This window comes from Echinops telfairi, unplaced genomic scaffold (assembly GCF_000313985.2).
Source record: "Echinops telfairi isolate 266 unplaced genomic scaffold, ASM31398v2 ScPeMD7_6;HRSCAF=24_0, whole genome shotgun sequence".
Classification (NCBI taxonomy): Eukaryota; Metazoa; Chordata; class Mammalia; order Afrosoricida; family Tenrecidae; genus Echinops; species Echinops telfairi.
The window spans coordinates 13,377,153-13,396,792 of NW_022103902.1; the positions used below are offsets into that span (position 1 = coordinate 13,377,153).

Here is a 19,640-nt window from a genome sequence, read left to right on the forward strand (position 1 = left end):
TAAGCAAAAGTTTGCTATTTATTTAGTCTTAGAAGAACACAGAGAAAAAGGCAGGGCACGTGGGCAGTGTGGAAGAACTTCATGAAGCAGGCCACAGGTGGCTTCAGCAGCTGCAGGGGACAATGGCTGGGGCTAGGATTACATATTTCTTCTGTTCAGTATGGGTACCCATGGTGGTAACTCTCATGATGGCGGTAGTCATCCTGGTAACCATCCTGGTATCCTTGATGGTAACTATGGTAACCATATCCTGCATACTCATCTTCCGGACAGCGCATCCCCAGTGACTGCTGAATGGCCATTTCCTGTCTCCGGAGTTGCATTGAATCAATTAAATCGTACACGATCACCATGGACCACATTGGGGAAGGATACCAGGACTTCACATTTCCGTCTTTTCCAACTAGAAGCATAGAGAAGTACTCTGGGCTCACTTGAAAATAATTACGTATATCTTTCACCAAATGGGCAGGTACGTCTTCACGATCAACAACAGAGCTCCCTAAGACAAAATGAGAAAACTGTAAGAACAGAGTCTCATCTCTGTAATCCAAAACCCAATTAAATAATATGCGGCTTTTTCTACTAGGAATTAAATGTTCCTGCTATTCTGAAGTATAATTAGTATTACCCTGTAGAGAACATGATGCTTCTATAGGAATATCATCAAATATAAAACCAGTCCCTTGATTTAATCCTGCTAAGATTAATATCTTTAAATGTTATTGCAAACAAAAACCAAATGGTCTCTATTTCTAAAGTATTTCCAATTAGCTTACTTGCCACTTTTTTTGCAATTACATTTTTTACTTATGATATTTATTTTATAGCAAAAGGTAGACCATCCTAGGCATAGATGATCGATTCAAATTTATTTAAACTATGATTAGTAAGAAGAAACTGGGAGGGGTAAGAGAGGAGACACTTCCTGGGGTCCACTTGTGCCAAGGGTTATACACAATCATCTCCAGCCAAGAACTTCCTCTTAGGAGGAAGGGCTGGATTTGCATTCTGAAACTGTTCATTGTTAGTGATTTTCTGTCAGCTTCTCTGAGCCTGCAGTATATGTTCTCATCTATTAAACAGAAATACATGAGCTTTGAACCAGTACCTCATAAAACTATGGTGAAAATTAAATGAGATACAGATTTAAAAATGCATTGTCACCCATAAAGCCCTATACAGATAGCAAGCATTATTGTAATTAAGAAAATGACACTTTGTATCCATTTAAAGAGATTTTGTATTGAAATCATTATTAGTCCTTGCTGTCTACCTCTCCTTTCCTTCCTTCATACTTTATACACACACACACACACACACACACACACACGCCTTGTACACACACATACATTGTACATATACTTGGAACACACACAGTTTATACACACACAAGTACATACACTTTGTACACTCACTTTTTACACATACACCATACACACATTGTATACACACTTTGTACACACAGTTTGCACATGCAATGTGTGCACATACTTTGTATATCCACCATGTGTACACACACTTCGTACACACACAATGTATACACACACACTTTGCATACACATACTTTGTACACACTTTGTACCCCTACACACTCATACAATGGTGAAAGGGGGGGTTTGGTAAAATGTGGTCACCTGAGAGGTTCAGTCAACATTTATATAGAACAAAACAATTTCACAGAAGTTACCCCTACTTCATACTGTTTCTAAATAATTGCACGTTACCATTAATGGGGAACAGTTCGAGAACTCCTCCAATTTCCTCGCCAGTGCCTAAAAGCTTCAGAATGGTTATGTGGCGCAAACCTGAGAGAAGAGAAAACCACAGAATCAGGGGAAATGGCTCCAGGCCTCCTTTTACTTCCAAGGACCTGCGGTCTCACAATTGTTAAGTCTCCTACATTTAGAAAGAACATAGAACATAAGCTAAGTAAAACAATTCATTTTGTGTGTGTGTGTGTTTATGGTTTTTTACCATAAGAAAAGGAAGAAGATACTTTTGCAGATTTGGGGATGAACAGTAGGGCCAGATTGTTATTTGTTTTTCTAGATTAATAGAGAAGTATTTGCTTTTAAATGATGATCCCCACCCTATTAGATAATAGACAAAATGAAGTCATTGGAATGTTAAAATGTCCACAGTACTCTTAAGTGGATTAGTGTTGTTGCTTTTTTCAAGGTAAATCTGAAATCATAACAGGTTTTATGGATAATAGCTTGCTCTTAAAGATTAGACTAAAGACCTTATCTATTGCGATGTTAAAGCTGTAGTCCCACAAACGCTGGTTGACTTAAAGCGCAGGGCCCTGTAACTTCTTCAGAGGACTCAAACGGAAAGGGCTAAGCAAGCACTGCTTGTCCTCCTAATCTCAGCTCAAGTTTCAGGACACGAGGGAAGGTCAGGCTTTGCTAGCTGGTGGGCATTCTTTTGAAGATGAAGCACACCTGAGAGGATCCAGGAGGAAAAAAATAGGAGGATGGGGAAGGGGATATCAAATCATCATATCAAAATTTCAAGTTTTAGACAAAGTTCCAGCCTACACAAGCTAGTAATTTGGAACTAATTACTACCAAAAACTACATAAAAACTTACATGAACACTGAAGGTGTTTATTGTCCAGCGAGAAAACGGAAAGCTGCAAGGGGATAGCCCTTTTTAGTAGGAGCTAAAATCTAGGCTATTCATTAGGAAACAAAATAAAAACACTTTTGTCTTTAATCTTGTTCCATAAAAGTAAAGGACCTTGTTCTCAGTGTAATGAGTCATGTTTTTGAAAGGGAACATCATGTATGTAAGCATTCCTGGAAACAGGACTTTTCCCATTTCTTACATATTGCAAGAAAGTTTGCTGGCTTGGATGTCATAGAGGTCTAGGTTAAGGGACAGTGACAGGGCTTGGAACTGATTCAAGCTGGTCTACTCATGTCTGATTCAGGGAAGTTGGTATAGACCTAACATTGTAAAACGGGAGGGCACTGGAACACTAACCAGATGGGAATAAATGTGGGTTGAAACCCTGCAATGAGCGCTTGACGTGGGAAACGGTCTTCCTGCCAGGACTGTGGAGAAGGACACACATTCAGAGGGATGCATTTGGCCACCATCTTTGAGCCCGCATCACCATTTCTGACTCTGATAATCAAGAGATTTGGTCGCTATGCAACGCGCACACTGTCCTTATTTTCTAAGAGGGTGGTAAGGTTGCTAGCAGTGTATTAACCTGTAATCCTAATGTTTCCCTCTGTTTATTGTTCTGGTATACCTACATGTATACCAGATGGGCTCTGTTCCAGTTGTACTGTGTCTGCTATGGCTGAAGAACCAGCTGGAAACCTTGAAATCAACAAGTGAGAATGTTATCTGCTCGAAGAATTTTTCTCTTCCTTAGCACCATTGGTGACTATAAATAACTCAAAGCAGAGTTCATAATATTGGCACAGTCAATTCTTAAGTAAGGTCTTAATATTTAACCTTGATAGTAGGACTCTAAATAACTATTCATGAATTTTCTAGGTGTTCTTACCATTATAAGTTTTTATATTCATATGAGTTATTTCACACAAAGCCCCAAGCGGTGGGATTGATTATAAAATTTATCCCTCACTTTGTACTTTTTTCCATTCAAGCACAATGCAATTAATAAATGATTCATCTTTTTAATAGAATCATCTATGTTCTAACTATGAAATTATGATCTTTGACATTTAGCTATATTTAAAAATGTTTCTGTAGTGATTCTATCAACATATCTTAATTGAGATTTCAGTTGTGACTTCCAGTTTGGAAATTGCCCTTTCTACATTTTGCCATTGAACTTATTAATAACTTTTCATGTACTGTGGATTTTCCTATATCAGCTCTATATTAGCTTTTTTCAGGCCACTCCAATAATAATGTCTGACAGTAAAAGCATGCATTAATTTTCAAAATACCGAGAAAGTATTTTGAAAATACATATATATTCTGATGACCCATTTATCTTAAACATAAGATTCTGTTTAACAAATGTTGTTGTCTTCCTGGTGCTCAGTTATAGATCAGGGCAAGGCAGCACAGTGTAAAACTCAAAACCAAATTCACGGTCATCAAGTCGATTCAAAGTGACTCTATTGTGACCCTCTGGGGCTGAGTAGAACGACCCGTGTGGGTTTCTAAGCCTGTACATCTTGATGGCAGTAGAAAACCTCATCATTTTCCCTTGGGTCTGTGGGCAGTTTCAAACTGCTGACCTTGCAGTTAGCGTTAGCAGCGCAATGTGTAACCCACTGTGGCACCAGGGTTCCTGACATGTAGTATAGTGTGCTTCATTTTAATACATTAACTCCAGAAGTCATTTCAACAGAAAAGTGGGGGGAGAGAGATGTCGGACAGGGCAAGATATGACAAAATAATAATTTATAAATTATCAAGGGTTCATGAGGGAGGGGTGTGGTGAGGGAGGGGAAAAAATGAGGAGCTGATGCCAGAGGCTTAGGTGGAGAGCAAATGTTTTGAGAATATTGAGGGCAATGAATGTAGAAATGTGCTTTACACAATTGATGTATGGATGGATTGTGAAGAGTTGTATGAGCCCCTAATAAAATGATTAAAAAAATAAAATGAGGTTTCACCAGTGGAGAAGTACCCAATGACGATGACTAAGAAAGTAAGACTAGAGCCCTTTCATGATCTTGAGACCAGATTTGAAAAACAAATATGAAGACAACACAGATTACTTCAAAGTAAAATAGCAGTTATTTTCTAACACTTCGTTGAAGAAGCTAAATAACAGGGGAGAATATTACATATCCACATATACATATGTGTGTATGTGTGTGTGTGTGTGTATCCAATTGACTAAGGCTGTAGCATGAGAGCAACACTATGATCAACATACTAAGGGTGTGTCTGGAAATTCTGTCCGGACTCTGGCACATTTGAATGCCCTAAAGCATCTGTGTTCCATTTTAAAACTGACCAGAGAGAGCGTGGTGTGGGGAAGCAGCTTCCCACTCACCAAAATTGCATGCCTGACCACTGAGGGCAGAGAGCTGCTGTGAATAGGCCCAGTCTTCATCGTTGGGCGCCGAGATCACCAACAAGCGCCTCCTCCATCGGAACCTGGAAAAGAAGCATAGTCTAGTCCCCGCTCCAAACGATAGAGGCCAGTGTGAGAACGTAGCTGTCTGTTTTTCCCGTGTCCAGAATTAAAAAACAAAACCCTACACCGGTCCTTGGAAATCTTCCTCAGCTTCCCAAGCCCATTCAACTGTCCTGCCACACGTAGTTCACTGTTCCTCTTGTGACCACTCCGTTCCCTACGTGGGCATTTCTAGGCTGAGTCAGGCATGAGTCAGAGGTACTTAGGGCCAGCTGAAGTTCTCAGCTGCAATGGAGGCTGGCCCAGGCTGCATCTTAACTTATAGCCACAGCAATAAAGAAAGAAGGGCGCCAAGGAGGACTCAAGTTCTCGAAGAGCTCCCACTGGGATCTGGAAGGAGTCACGAAAGGGGCGTAGGAACAGAGGCTACAGTGGAAACAGAGGGTTGGATTTTAAGGACACGGCAGTGTCAGGCAGAAGGAGCATGGCTCAGTGAGTGAACAACGCTCCGGGAAAAACAAAACCCCTGCGTCTTCTCCAGGAGCCTAAGATTCTTCAAGAGACGATCACGGGTTCTGAAATGTACCCTCCCTTCAAGACGATGAATTCTTACTTCTACATCAGGTGTCACTGGGCTGCTTCTGACTCACGACCAAACCCTACGTGTCTCCGAGTAGCACGCTCCCTAACATCCTCAATGGCTATGGTTTCTCCCAAGCCAATTGTCAGACCCTTCTCCTGAGTTGGAAGGCAGTTGGGTTCATTCGTGGCTTCTCCCTCTTCCAGCCTCAGAGTGAACATGAGCACTTTGAACTCCCAAGAAAAAGTCCTTCTGGGGGAACAGCGGCTACGGTGAGTGAGAGAAAATAAGTCTAATGAAATACAACCTCCGAATTGAGGCCTGTTTGCCAAGAATTGCTTGCTGTAACGTTCCATCTCCTTCCTCTGCTTGTTTTTCTTCAAAGGGGAGAGAAATGAAAACCCCCACTGAGAATAGGCAGATGGATGTGCATGGGCACAGATGGTCTCCTGTGCTTTCCCTTGCTAACTTAGGAGAGGTGCCAGACCAGCTAGGACACTCCTGCCTGCCTCCGCCCATCCTGGGCGACTGAGCAGTAGGGCACACTGAAGGAAGCTATTTTGGGTGAGGTATAGTTTGGCTTGTTTACCTCTGTCCACCCCCGACTGAGAGTGGGCTGGGGCCTCCGACTCCTCAGCCAAGAGAAGGCCTATCCCCCACCCTTAAAGCCATGATTCTTTCTCCTACAGACTTCCCACCAAGACACGAGGCCCCTGCTCAGCACACCAGGGACCACCGGCTCCAGGGGATGACTGCCACAGGATATGTGCGTGTAGCTCCTGTCCATACTTTGGACAAATTGCTTTTCTGCCACCTTAGTTTCTCAGTAAATGAAACGTTGACAATCAATGCAGGCATTTACTTCTCTTAGCTGGCATTCCCCAATCAGTGGGCATTTGATACCACCCTTTGGGGTTTTCTGTCTCAGGGAAAGGTAATTACAGTCTGCGTAAAATGAGCACTGCAATAAGCCAGACTGGTTTCAAGCCCTCAAGGATCTGGTCAGCGGGAGCCAGGCTACACAGAACCACCGTCAACTCAATGAGTTTAAAGGAAAATTCCCCTTTGGAAACAGATTTATTTGCAGAGCTATCAATTTAAACTTTGCCCCTTCATTTCTCTTTGCTTGCATTTTAATCCTAGGGTGTTACGAAGTCTCCTTTTCCTTACTTCTTTCTTGCTAACAAAGTTGTCTAAGGCAAAGTTTAATAATTCCTATCCAATATTAATAACAGCATACATTTACTCATTACTTCCCATGTGCTAGATTCCAGGTTAAGCACATTCCCTCTAGTATTGCATCCCACTTCACAACAGCCTGATGATAGACATCGAAAGTGAAAACCCAATTCACTGCTGACCAAACTCGACAATGACTCCGAGGGACCCTCTAAGGCAAGGTAGAACTGCCCCTGGGGAACTTCTGAGACAGTAACTAATCATGGGGGTGGAAAGCCTTGTCTTTCTTCTAAGGAGAGACCGGTGGTTCCTAACTGTTGACCTTACAGTCAGCAGTCCCACAGTTAACCACGGTGTCACCGGGGAACCTTACAAAGAGACCCATCCTCACTTTGCAAATGAGAACATGGAAGCCCAGCCAGGTTAAAGTAATGAGTTCAAGGGCACCCAGCTAATACCTGGAGAAACCAGGAATCCAACTTGAGGGCTACCCTACTCATGCCTTAAGCAATACACTAATCCACTTTAAACTTTAAGATCAAGAATAATTGTCAGAAAAATTATTTTCTATGTTGTACCCTCAAATCAGGCACAGCCACGAGATATCCAGATTTTAATCATATACCATGGGAATGCCCGTATGTTGTTACACCCATACTAGGTAACACAAGAAGCATGCTCCTGAAAGAGTAATGAATGTAGCCGTCGATGGACTTTCAAACTTCCAGACAATGTATGGATAATAAATTTTTACCCATGGTCGGACTTTCTTCTTTTCTTTTCCAAAAACCTTTAGACGCCATGGATGCAGATCTATCTGAGAATCCAAGAGTGGAGCTTTGATGGCAGGTTATTTGAGACGTGCAGGATTCCCACAGCTGCCGAGGTGCACACCCCACCCTGAAACCAACAATAAACGCTGTGCTCTATGACCTGAGCATCCAGCGTCTTCAGGATTTCAAAGTATCCACGTTGTAATAAATCTCAGTCTTCTGTTCCGTCTAGTTTAGTAAGAAGGTGTCTCGTGTATTTGCGTGTGTCTTTGTGTTAATCACACAATGCTTGATTCTCTTAGCTCACATCTGGAGAATGTGTTTTTGCAGAGACAAGTGAGGAGGTTCTCTCTGCAGTGTTACTCTCTGAACACGCGCCTGCCTCGCAGTAGATGCTCCGGCTCTGCACGCCCCCTCCCCACAGCCTCATAGTACAGTTGAAGCAGTGTTTACACAGAGATCTCTGTGAGTTTATTTGTTGAGGGTGGACTGTCCCCAGTTTTTCACCTCCGAGGGCCCCTGAGGCCCTGTGGAATGATGGCCCAACAGAGGGGAGGGATGCAGAAAGGAGGAAGGAAGTAGAGTGAGTATTATTTTATACTTTTGAGTTTGCTTCTCCCCGACAGGCACTGGAAAATCCATTTCTGGAAAATGCTTTTCAGTAAATCCCCTGGGGATTTGAGGAGGAGCTGGGTCTAGAAGATGTTCCCCGCAGCACGGGAAGGAGGGGGAAATCAAGAACAGCGTGAAAAGTCTCGTGTGGAATGAGAAGGGAGCTGAGAACTCCATGCAGCCAATTAAAAGCCTGTAGACAAAGATGGCCCAACATACTGGCTACATACGTCAACTCGCCCAAGGAAGATGGGAATTCTATATCTGTGTTCAACGAAACCAAAGCAGAAAGGCGAGCTGACGAAAAGACCTCTCCAAATTCACCAGAAGAACAGTCAGGCTTGGAACGGAACCCAACCATCTTCCCACCAGAGCAGCCTCCAGCAGGAGAAGATGGCTCATTAGCTGGCGTGTCACGGAAGGAGGCAGGCTTCTCTTCCAGGAAGGTCACTGTCTGAGAACACGCATTTCCATGGTCATTTCATTTGCTAGCCCAGAGCACCCTCTCCCGCCTCCTTATTGCCCACAAAGAGGGAGGTCACTCACCTGGATAGAAAGTTCTCCAGTGACTGTTTCTTGTCCTCCTTGCAAGCAATGCCTTCCTTCTTCTGCTTCTCCATGTCTTTGATTCGAGACTGGAAAGTATCGATGAAATCGAACACAGACTTCATGGCTATTGGCACTTCGTAGTATTGCTGTTGATGAAAGAAGAGAAAGCATATGATGTGTAAGTGAGTTTGTGCCCTATGTTCACAAGAGAGAGCATTTGGGAGAGGTCAGGGAACGTCTGCAGGAATCTGAGAACGCAAGATGGGAATTCCCACTGGGCTATGACCTTTCTCCTACAGTAGTTATAACAGTTGCTGAGTGCCATGAAGTGTACCCCTAACTCACAGCGACCCCTTGGACAATAAAACCAAGCACTGCCCAGTCCTGTGCTCTCCCGGCGATCGGCTGGGGGTCAGATCGTTGTGATCCACGGGGTGCTCACTGGCTCTGGAAGCAACTTTGGATCCTGTCCAGCATCGCAGAGACGCACACGCCTCTGGTGACTTCATTATCACTGGGCATCAGGTGGGATTAGAAGGAGTCTCCTACGTGGAAGGTAAGCATGCAACCACTAAGCCACTGCAGCCACACCAAAAAACGTACTGCCGTTGAGTTGACTCAGACTCACAGCGACTCCAGAGGACGGGGTAGAATGGTCCCTGGGGGCGTCTGAGACTCCTTCTTCACAGGAATAGAAAGCCTCTGCTTTCTACCTCAGAGGGATGCCGACTTACAAAGTGCTGAGCTTGCATTTAGCAGCGCGACACATCAGCACTAGCCCCCCACCCCCACCCCCCGGGAATCCACTGCAGTCATTGCTTCTAAAGTTTTGAGGTTCTACAACCTTGAACCAGTGACCACTTTTCACAAGATTTTCATCTCCACTGTGCTCTTCTCATTGGGCCTGGCCCACGTCTTTCTCCCCATACAAGTCCTAGATTCACTTTATTATACCTCTGAGGCTAAGCTGGTACCGGGTCACCACAGAGAAGGAGGTGAGAAACACTGTGTTTAACACAAGACACCAAGTGGGAAACCACGCTAGAGACTGACCTGAGCAGCGAGGGAGTCTGTATGCGCTCTATTCTTCCCAAAGATCCTTCTATTGAGCGAGCACATTGGATTGTATCGGTGTGCTGATCTCAGAAACAACGAAAGGACACTGAGATTCACGTTCCTGGATTGCAGCTGTGTAGATTTGCGACTGGAACCTAAAATGGGCTTCAGGGATGCCTACACATAACTGGCAGACAGCAGGGTAGCCAGGGCTTAGAGCAGTGCCCACAATGAGCATGCAGTCAATCCTAGAGTGCTAGCTGGCAGAGGCCAGAGAGATCACCCAGGCGAACCTCTCCCACCAGAGAAGGGCACAACACAAAGGCTGAAGGAATTAATGAAGGGGATTCTCACCAGAGGCAGAAAAACACTGCAAGTTTAACCAACTATGCTTATAGCCCAGGCAGGCATTTTCCTAAAGATTCTCATGTGAGCTGGGTTTATTCGCAGTGTGCTCTAATGGTTTAGGCAGTTATAGTAACTCCAAATTAACAATAAAAAAGAAAGAAAACAATAATAATTCTAGTATTCACCTTAGAGGCTTGAGTTAAAAGGCACAAAATGGTTAGCCAGAGGCCACGGTTTAAAGGAAAACAGTGAATAATGTTAGTCATCTCTGTTATTAGTTTATGATTATGTCTCCATTGCAGAGTTATGAATGATTCAGAACCTTTGTTCCTAAACATAGGAAGAAAGTGGGTGTGAAAACCTACGGTGTTTGTCCATGTCGGAGCAGTAGGTAAATTTCCAGACCCTTCCCAAATTTGGCCAACATTAAATATGGTTTTCCTAAAGGCAGAGGCCAAATATACTTTGCCTTTCATCCTCAGAGGCTGGCACATCATAGCCGTGCACCGGTGTCTGATGAACACATGGCATTGACATTAGAGAAGAATTTCGCGAGTCAAATAGCTGGGCCCTGGGAGCTCAGACCAACCTCATCTTTTGGTCAGAGCACATTTCTGAACACAGATTTTGTAGAACAACCTAAAATACCAGGATCTTTTCAAGAGCTTCCAGTTCATGAAATAATTTGTGCAACTTGCTTTTATGATTAATAAACACCCTGACCTAAAACATCCAACCAGAGTCTCACACATCTAAGGAGTGGCACTGCACTGTGCAGAATGGGAACCTGTACCTTAGCTCTCAGGTCCACATCGGTCAGCACCATGAAGAAGTCATTGTAGGTCATTCCATACTCTTTCCTCAGCTCGCTGATGAGATGCTGGTCTACCAAGTCTTCATCATCCACCACACGCATGGGTCTCTTGTTATCTTAAGGCAAAAAGAATGGGAATAAAGGTGAGTGTGGAAAGGCATCCATTGATAGGGAATGAATGTGTGGCCCCTCTGGCATCCTTTTGGTGTTCATCTGATTAGCTTTCATTCATTTCACATAGCTGGTTCATCTTGTGTTTAAGCAAAACATTCTAAAGTGAATAAATAAATCAAAGGATAAATCCATTTGATTAAAATAGATCATCAAGGCCCCGGGTCTGCTCAGCTCGGCCTTAGGGAATCAAAAGAAGGAGAACATCAGTGAAGGTTTCTGAGTAATCCCTGCAGGGAGACCGCGACTCACCCCCCAGAGCAGCCATCACACTACCTGCCCAAGAATTGTACCCTGAGCATTCTTTCAGCTTTGTACCCGTTGGCTTGTGATCCACGTGATCGGCAGTTCAAAACCACCAGCAGCTCTTCGGGAGAAAGACTGGGCTTTCTGCTCCTGTAAACAGTCACCGAATTGGAAACCCACAGGGGGTCGCTGTGTGTCAGCATTGATTCGATGGCCATGAGAGTGTTTTAATTATAATCCTGAGTCTAAAATCTGTGGGTTTTCTTTTAATTATAGGATTCGCTTTGGGTCTCAGTAAGCCACATCACTGCTTTGGGGGAGCAAAAGTCTATGTTCATATTTCTTCCCAGGTTCACTTGGACTCCAGGACAAGTCAAATGATTCATAGTACAAATCTTAGAAGCAAATACAATCTCACACAAAGCGTTGCTGAATCGGTGCAACACATACACCATGAAGTGTTTGTTTGCGTCTAATCTTCAGGCTCGAACATATATCATCACAATTTAGTATAGTTCCTGAACGTGTCACCGTGCTATTGGGAAGCATGAAAAGCAAGGTCATTGTAGCTTTGTGTGACCATTCCTATGGCTAGAATGGATCTTAAAATGTTCCAAGGAGGGACAGAGCGGCTTAATTTACTTCTTCCCTCCCATGCAGGCCACAGTGTTTCCCCCAGTCCTATAAAAACTTGTGTCTGCAAAGGAATATGACGTATTAAAAACAAATATGAAAAACTGAAATTAGCAAACATGTGACAAGAAGAATGTTGTTTACGGGAACCTGTCGGTTAGCGCCAACATGGCTGCCCAGTGAAGAGTACGACAGCGGAAGCAACCACAATGTTGTGATGCTCAGGTGATAGGTTGCATATCATTTTCTTTTCTTGGAAAAAAAAGAAAAAGGACCGTTGTAACTGGACTATTGCTTTGGTTGGTTTGATCAGGATTGCTGAAGGTATGGAAACAAGGATTTGGTTTCCCTCATGGAGCGGAAAGAAGGAACAGAGACTTTTCCTCCCCAAAGGCAGACGAGGTTTTGTGGATGTTGTCCAAAGTCCTCGCTCAGCGCAGAGCCCCCAGAAGGGTGAAATACTTTCTGCCAAATGAGAAATCCCGTGTTGCACAAATACAAGCAAAGTCGCGTTTCAAACATAAAACAAAATACAAATGAAGGGAATTTCGGGATTTGTGTGTCTATTTTAGAGTACATCTCACTGAGTGTCAAAATAAGTTGCAGAATATTGCATACAATGACTTTATTCTTGATTTAAAAAGAGTTGAAAAGAATATGCATTCAAGAGCTATGCATCACAGAAAAGGCCCAGAAAGACACCCAGCTAATAACTATTGGCCTCTGGGGAGGGAGCGGGACATGAGGAGATAGGTAAGGTCCACTGGATACATGGCTACTCAATTTTAGCACGAGCATATTTTACTTTGTGATTAATAACAATGACAATAATAATTGTTTCAGTTATGACTCATGATAACCCCATTGTTCCATAGGATAGTTTGTATTGCTCTATGTAGTGTTGTTATGAGTTGAAACGGATTCGATGGCACCGAGCAGTGACCGGGTGAAATCACAAAAAACATTTAATGTCTAGGATGGGTGGAAGAAAGCTAGATATAGTATCAGATTTTTTAAAAAGGCCCCAGCTTGCACCCTTCTGGATACCTATGCCAATTTTGCTCAGTAATGGGGCAATTTCCTGTGATGATGAATGCGTTACTTGTTCAGACTGCAATTCTTAGATACAGGTCAATTGAGTTAGTGTGGTAGTTACAGTAATTTCAGGTGGGCATGGCCTTCTCATGAGGGTTCTGGGAACTTCCTCTCTCTCTCCCTGGAGGTGGGCCACACCCTCTCTCTGCTTCCCCTCCTGCTGTTCAGACACTTGGAGAGCTGGGGGAGCCACATGGAGACCCGCACCAGAGCTGAGATGCTTCCACCAGAACTGGATCCGCAAGACTTTCCACCCACCAGGCCTGTGATCTTCCTGCATGCGGTATCATTGCATGTGCTGTGTGAGTCTGAAGAGGAATTCATGGAGTCGTATTGGACAGATGAACTAACATCAGACTTGTGGACTTGATCTGGACTGGGTTGGAATGTTTTCTCAATATACAATTTCTCTTTGATATAAAGCTCTCTCTTACACAGAGTGTCTCTGGATTCGTTTCTCTGTTCAACCCAGACGAACAAACCATTCGGAAGAGCATTCTGACCGTAACATCACTCAAAGTATCTCTAAGTCGCACTTTGTGTTCCTCACACCAATCCTCATTAGCCTCCTGTCTCAAATCTGAGTCCATTTTCCAAGGAAATCAACTTATGACAGGCCCCAGCAAAGCGCACAACTTGTCTGAGTTCTCTCTGGTAGTTGATAGTAGAGTGAGGGCTACAGCTCAGATACCATGGCCTTACTCCAGTCCTACCATGGGGCCACGGGACCCCTGGACCTAGCCATGGCCCACCTGCGCAGTATGCCGGCTGTCATCGCCTTTGTCTTCCTTGTGCTCAGTGGGGTCTCCTTTGCCCGTGAGAACTCTCAGCCGCAGCACGGGCCGCCCTGTGCAAGTGGGTATTTGTCATCGACATCCTCGCGGTCTGTGGCACCTTCAGCTACGAAAGTTTGGGGCTGTCTCCGCAGACACGCTAGTGGCTGCCCTGCAGCCCGCTGCCAGCCACGCCTCCAAGTCCTCAAGGAGCGGCAGCACCTCGACACACCTCAACTGTGCCCCCGAGAGCAGTGCCATGATCTGAGGTCTGGGCAGGGGGGAGCTGGCACGTCCCCCACGGCTCCCAACCCCATCTACTTTGCATTTATTTTATACCAAAAACACTTCTGACAGTATTACGATGGGAGGCAGGCTTCCTCCCTCATAGAGGTAGCGGCCATCCTCATCCATCTGTGCCATGGAGTGACCCTGCCCTGGGGCCACCCCACCACTCTCTGCTACATCAAAATGTCTCACCTTCTAAAAGCGGAGAGGACTTGGGACCATGATCTAAGGCAAGCTTTCTTCTTACCAGGACAGAGCAAGAAACACATTTTATGGTCCGGTGTCTCCTTTCAAGCAAAATATTTTTCTGAAATGCTTCAGCCAAACATTAGACACAAACGCCTGCATTCCCAGACTACAGAAATTTCTGCATCTCAAATGAATGTTTGTGTGGAGTGGGAGAACCTGCCAAAGCATCGCAGAGAATGTGCTGATCAACCTTTGATCTAACCAGGAAGGGGTGACTCTATAACAAGCCATAGTATACACCAGACTGGATTCTGAGAAAGCAACATGGTCCAAAGCCAGCTCCCATCTCCAGCTGCCTCTGCTGCCACAGGGCTCTGTTACACTCTGCATCCTGTCCAAATCCTGTCTGGATGGATACAACGGTTGATGCTGTCCTTCAAAACAACAGGCAGTTGGGAGCTTTCTTGTTAAAAATGTATCTAACTTCTGCTAAAACTCTCTATGCTTCATCAAGGGCTGCAGAACTTAGAATAAAAAAAATGCATATCCAGAAACAGCCTATAAACTGTCCGCATACTCCTAACTCTGCTACAATGATTAATAGTTGAAAGCCAGTTGGTAGCATTTGGTCATTCCTCACCGCCTGTCGTTATCATGGGAGGTGAATGTCAGGGAGGGTGAACTCTGTCATTTGCTGGTAAGGACCTACTTCAGAGTGAACTTGAGATGTTTGCCTAGGTCCCCCCATCCTTAAGAACCCCAAGCCTATAAGAGGTCAAATTCAAAGAGTAGTACTTTCTTTAAGTATTTGTTTTTCCACATCTGGCTCAGCTATTGCCACTACAGAAAAGTTCAAGTTCAGCTATAAATTACTAGCACCAACTGTGTGCCAGGTGGTGTGTTCAAAGCTTCCAGATGCTTCATCTCTGTGAAATCATGGTATCTCCCAATCCTGAATCCTAAATCCAGGTCATTCCACCAGTGCCCTTGGGTTATGTCAGCTTCTTGCATGACTTCAAGAAAATTTTCAAAGTCTGACCCCTATCCACTGTCATCACAATCACCTGGAGTACTTGTTAAGACTGCAATTCTTAGATACAGATCAATTGAGATAGAATTGCTGGTGGGGAGATATAGTGTGGTGGTTACACTAATTTCATGTCAACTTGAAGAGATATAAAAGTGTAGGGGTAGAATTTAGCCTATCAGGTCACAGCCTGATGGGTCCCCTGGCTGGGTATGACCTTCTCATCAGAAGGGCCCTCCCAACCCCTTACCCCCCACTCTTCCTTCACCTTCCTGCTGGCAAGCCACTCTGAGACCTGCCAGAGCACTGTGATGAACTGCACCATTGGATCCACATGACCTTGCACCCACCAGCCTGTGATCCTCCTGCCCTCTGCGTCAGTGCCTGTGGCTGTGTGAGTCTGAAGAAGGATTATGAACTACTGTCAGACGTATGGACTTGAGTTGGACTGGGCTGGGATGTTTTCCTGATACATAAAGCTTCTTGATAATAAAGTTCTTTCTTATACATATATGAGTGTCATTGAACTTGTTTCTCTAGTCAGCCCCACCTCACACACCTTGGGAGCTGCATTTTAGAATTTCTTGCGTGGTTCTTATGTACTTCAGAATTTAGAGCTACTGACATACAGGATAAAACCCAGCGCTCTTTGTTATTGCATGCAAGCCCCCCTATGACCTGGACCCAGTCTAGATTAACTAGTTTACCTCGCTCTTCTTCCATTATTCTCCAACTCTCTGTTTTCAGTCTTTAGAAACACACGCTCACTTTCCTGGAATACTATCTCTGCCTTGTCTGCAAAGGGACTCCTAATTCCCTGACAACTTGTCTTCATCTCACCTTTGCACCCGTATCATTATTGCAGTCTTCTGTGACCATGCTTATCACTTTGTATTGGCGGTGATTACGAATATACCTGTCTTTGTTCCACGCACCTCCATAGCAGCTATTAAAATGTATTTGCTTTGGGTTGGGAACAGCTACCTCCTAATGGCTTAGTCTGCATGTGATCTGCTGCCTTCCATTTTAATTTCTGAGCTGGTCATTGCCCTGTCGCCCACAACATTGTGGGCTACGTGATCAGACAGAGCCTTCCGTGCTGCTGTTCTCACTGTGCACCTAGAGGAAGCACCTTGTCAATCCGAGAAGAGCGTCTCCTGACCTGGTGCCTTTTTGCCCTACAGAGTGAAGCCACCAAAGCTGAACGTTATTGCAAATGTATTCAAATAACATAGTCTCAGGTGTTCCTGGACTTTCCTTGGCCCATCTGGTTCACATTAAATCTGTTGTCCTGATATTAAGAATCTTCTAGATTTGGACATTAAATCACCTCACTCAACCTCTATTCTAGTTCTATCCTAGACTGAGCTTTCTGCTCTCGATCAAACCAAGCTGCCCATCAGAATAACCTGACCGTGCTCTAAAATCTGGATTTCTGAGCTCTATCCCCAAGCTAATGAGTTGGTGTCTTGGGTGGCGAGAGAAATTGGGAATCTGAAATTTTAATCTAATTTATATAAAGAGCTCCTATAAATTGAATGAAACAGACCCATGACCAAATAGAAAGATAGGCAAAGAGCACTAAAAAAAAAGAGAGAGAGATTTAAAGGCTCCTTAAACATATGGAAAGATGATCAACCCTACTCTAAAACAGAGAAATGCAGACCAGCATTACCTTACAACTAAGATACCTTTTTTTTTTTCACTTGTCATATGGGTTGAAAATTTGATCACATACTCTATTGGAGAGGTTTGGGGAAATAAGTAATTTTATGCTTCACTGAAGGGATTGTAAAATGGCATAATTTCTGAGAAGACTCATACTAGATTTATTTTCCATTTGTTGTAGGAGGGCCTACTTTTTAGAATCTATATTAAAGATACATCCAGATACACACAGTGACCTATGTACAAGGTTACTATTGGTGAAACAGTTTCTAATACTGAAATACGTAAGAGAGCCCTCCTGTCTATCAGCAAACTCAGTCACAGCGATCAACTTTGATCCGTAGTGACCATATAGGGTAGAATAGAAATGCCTCAGTGGGTTTCCCGGGCTGTCAATCTTTATGGGAGCAGAGAGCCTCTCCTTTCTCCAGCAGAATCACTGCTGGGTTTTAACTTCTGACCTTGTGTTTGGCGGTCCAATGCATACCCACTGCACCACCAAGGCTCCTTCTATCACTACAACTTACTGCTATCTTAACAAGCCTCCCTGTAGAGCAGGGTAGCGCTTCCTCTGCTGGTCTCCAAGACTGGTAGTCTTCACACGAGTAGAAAGCCTCATCTTTTTCTCCTGGAGCAGCTGGTGGGTTGGAACTGCTGACCCTCTGGGTAGCAGCCCCACACGTAACCATTAAGTTACCAGGGCTCCTTCTAACCACAAGGGACTAGTGGACTAAACTGTGGTTCAATTTCACAATGGTTCAATTAAAAAATGACAAAGATCTCCCTATATGGATAGGGAAAGACCTCCAGTGAATGTTTCAAGTAAAAAGAGCAAGGTGGAGACCAGCACACATGGTACACTGTGTTTTATGTAAATGGAGTCCCTTGGCAGTTCAGCATTCAGCTGCCGTCTGCAAGGCTGGTGGTAAGAACCCACACAGAGGGGCCTCAGCAGGCAGACGTGGCTGTCTGCGTCCTAAAGGTCACATCAACTCACACCCTCCCTGCTGTCCACTGGAGTCCTACTCACAGCTCTGAGAAAGCCAAGGAGCAGCTCTGCTCTGGACCTCTGGGTTCCCAGAAGTTGGAATTGACTTGACAGCGACTATCCACCAGAACAACAAAGCTTTCGTAGAACTATAAGGGGAATAGAGTTCCTTGTATTTATTCATATTTGTATAAAGAAACACTAAAGGAACATAGGAAGACAAGGAATCAAGCAAATGATTATCTAATGGGGTAGTAAGGGAGTAAGGAGAGAAAGCAAGAGTATGCCTTTTGATGGAGCTTTGATTTTTGAATCCAGAAAACATACCATCTATCTAAATAATGAAATAAAAAGGGCTTTATGGAGCTATCACGTACCAAAAATGTATTCCTTCTTTAAGACCTCTCCATCAAATCAACCCAAGTTTCAGCATTCTCTATCGAAAAACACTTCATCCGAAGACTATCGCTAGAAGACATGCACACCTCGTCCACATCACTGGACCGCCTGCTTTGGACAGGTTATATTTTTAGGCACCATGATTGTCCTGACACTGAGATGCTTGATGTTAGAGGCAGCCAGGGCACTGGACTAGTAGGACGGAGCACTTTGGATGTTTCTCTAGTCTGTAAGCATAGAATGATTGGTAAGGAAAGACTGAGTAAAACAGAGACAACAGCTAGTGTCTAAACAAGTGAGCACACACCCAGCCTCGCCTCCCATTTAAGGCTGGTGAGCTCAAGAGAAGGCGACTGCCATGCAATGTCCCCCCGACAAAAGCAGGCGGTGGGTGCAAAAAGCTTGCTTTTCAGGTCAGCTCTGGAGGGAAAGCCACATTTCTGAACTGTTAGGATCCTTCTGATTTCTAGGTTTGTCCACAAAGAATCTTGCTCTTCAAGGGGATCAAAGACCAAAGAGAGATTTTGGGCAGCCACAGTAAAAATGCACTCTATCCTTCTCACTTATAAAGGACCTTTAAAATCCAAACTATGGCTTCCTCACTAAGCCTATTCAGGCATCCTCCCCACACCCTCCTCATTGCCTCCTTGTTCCACTTCCATCCTTGTTTCTTCCTCTCTTAGCAATTAATTACCGTAAACGCTCCTTCCTTCTAAGGAGCTGTCAAAGACTGTCCTTTGCTCCCGAAGGCATTCTGGACATGTCCTAGCCCTTAATTTGTGGCCAAATACCAATGCCAAGATGCTTTTCATCTCTGTATTTTGCTAAGAAAGAAACATACTTAATAAATTCTCACCCTACTTCCTGGTTCATTCCATTATGCAATGCCTATAGCCAGAAACTTCGTTCTATCAGTCTATAGAAAGGACTTTGCTTATAATTCCTCTTTCACATAAACACACACACACACACACACACACACACACACACACGCCAGAATCCCTATCTCAGATGTATATTTAAAATACCACTAACAATTAAGAATGTATTTATATCTTATACAAGTTTAAACCCTTGCAGAGAATCTACACTGTGCTGGGTAAGCCAGGCGTCCTATCTCTCATTTGCGGAGCCACACATAACTTGCTTTAGACAAATGTTGATATTTG

General features: G+C 44.1%; 1 protein-coding gene across 1 annotated transcript in view; it reads right to left on the reverse strand.

The window, feature by feature from the left end:
* The window catches only part of CCDC80 (coiled-coil domain containing 80), a 38,916-nt gene continuing 19,276 nt past the window's right edge, over positions 1 to 19,640 (reverse strand). Inside the window, exons 4-8 of the mRNA XM_004706398.4 lie at positions 10,974 to 11,110; positions 8,774 to 8,922; positions 5,000 to 5,103; positions 1,728 to 1,808; positions 1 to 502 (exon numbers count right to left, since the gene is read on the reverse strand). Of these exons, the coding sequence (XP_004706455.1) occupies positions 156 to 502; positions 1,728 to 1,808; positions 5,000 to 5,103; positions 8,774 to 8,922; positions 10,974 to 11,110 (818 nt within the window). The 3' untranslated portion in view covers positions 1 to 155. The remainder of the gene's footprint in view (positions 503 to 1,727; positions 1,809 to 4,999; positions 5,104 to 8,773; positions 8,923 to 10,973; positions 11,111 to 19,640) is intronic.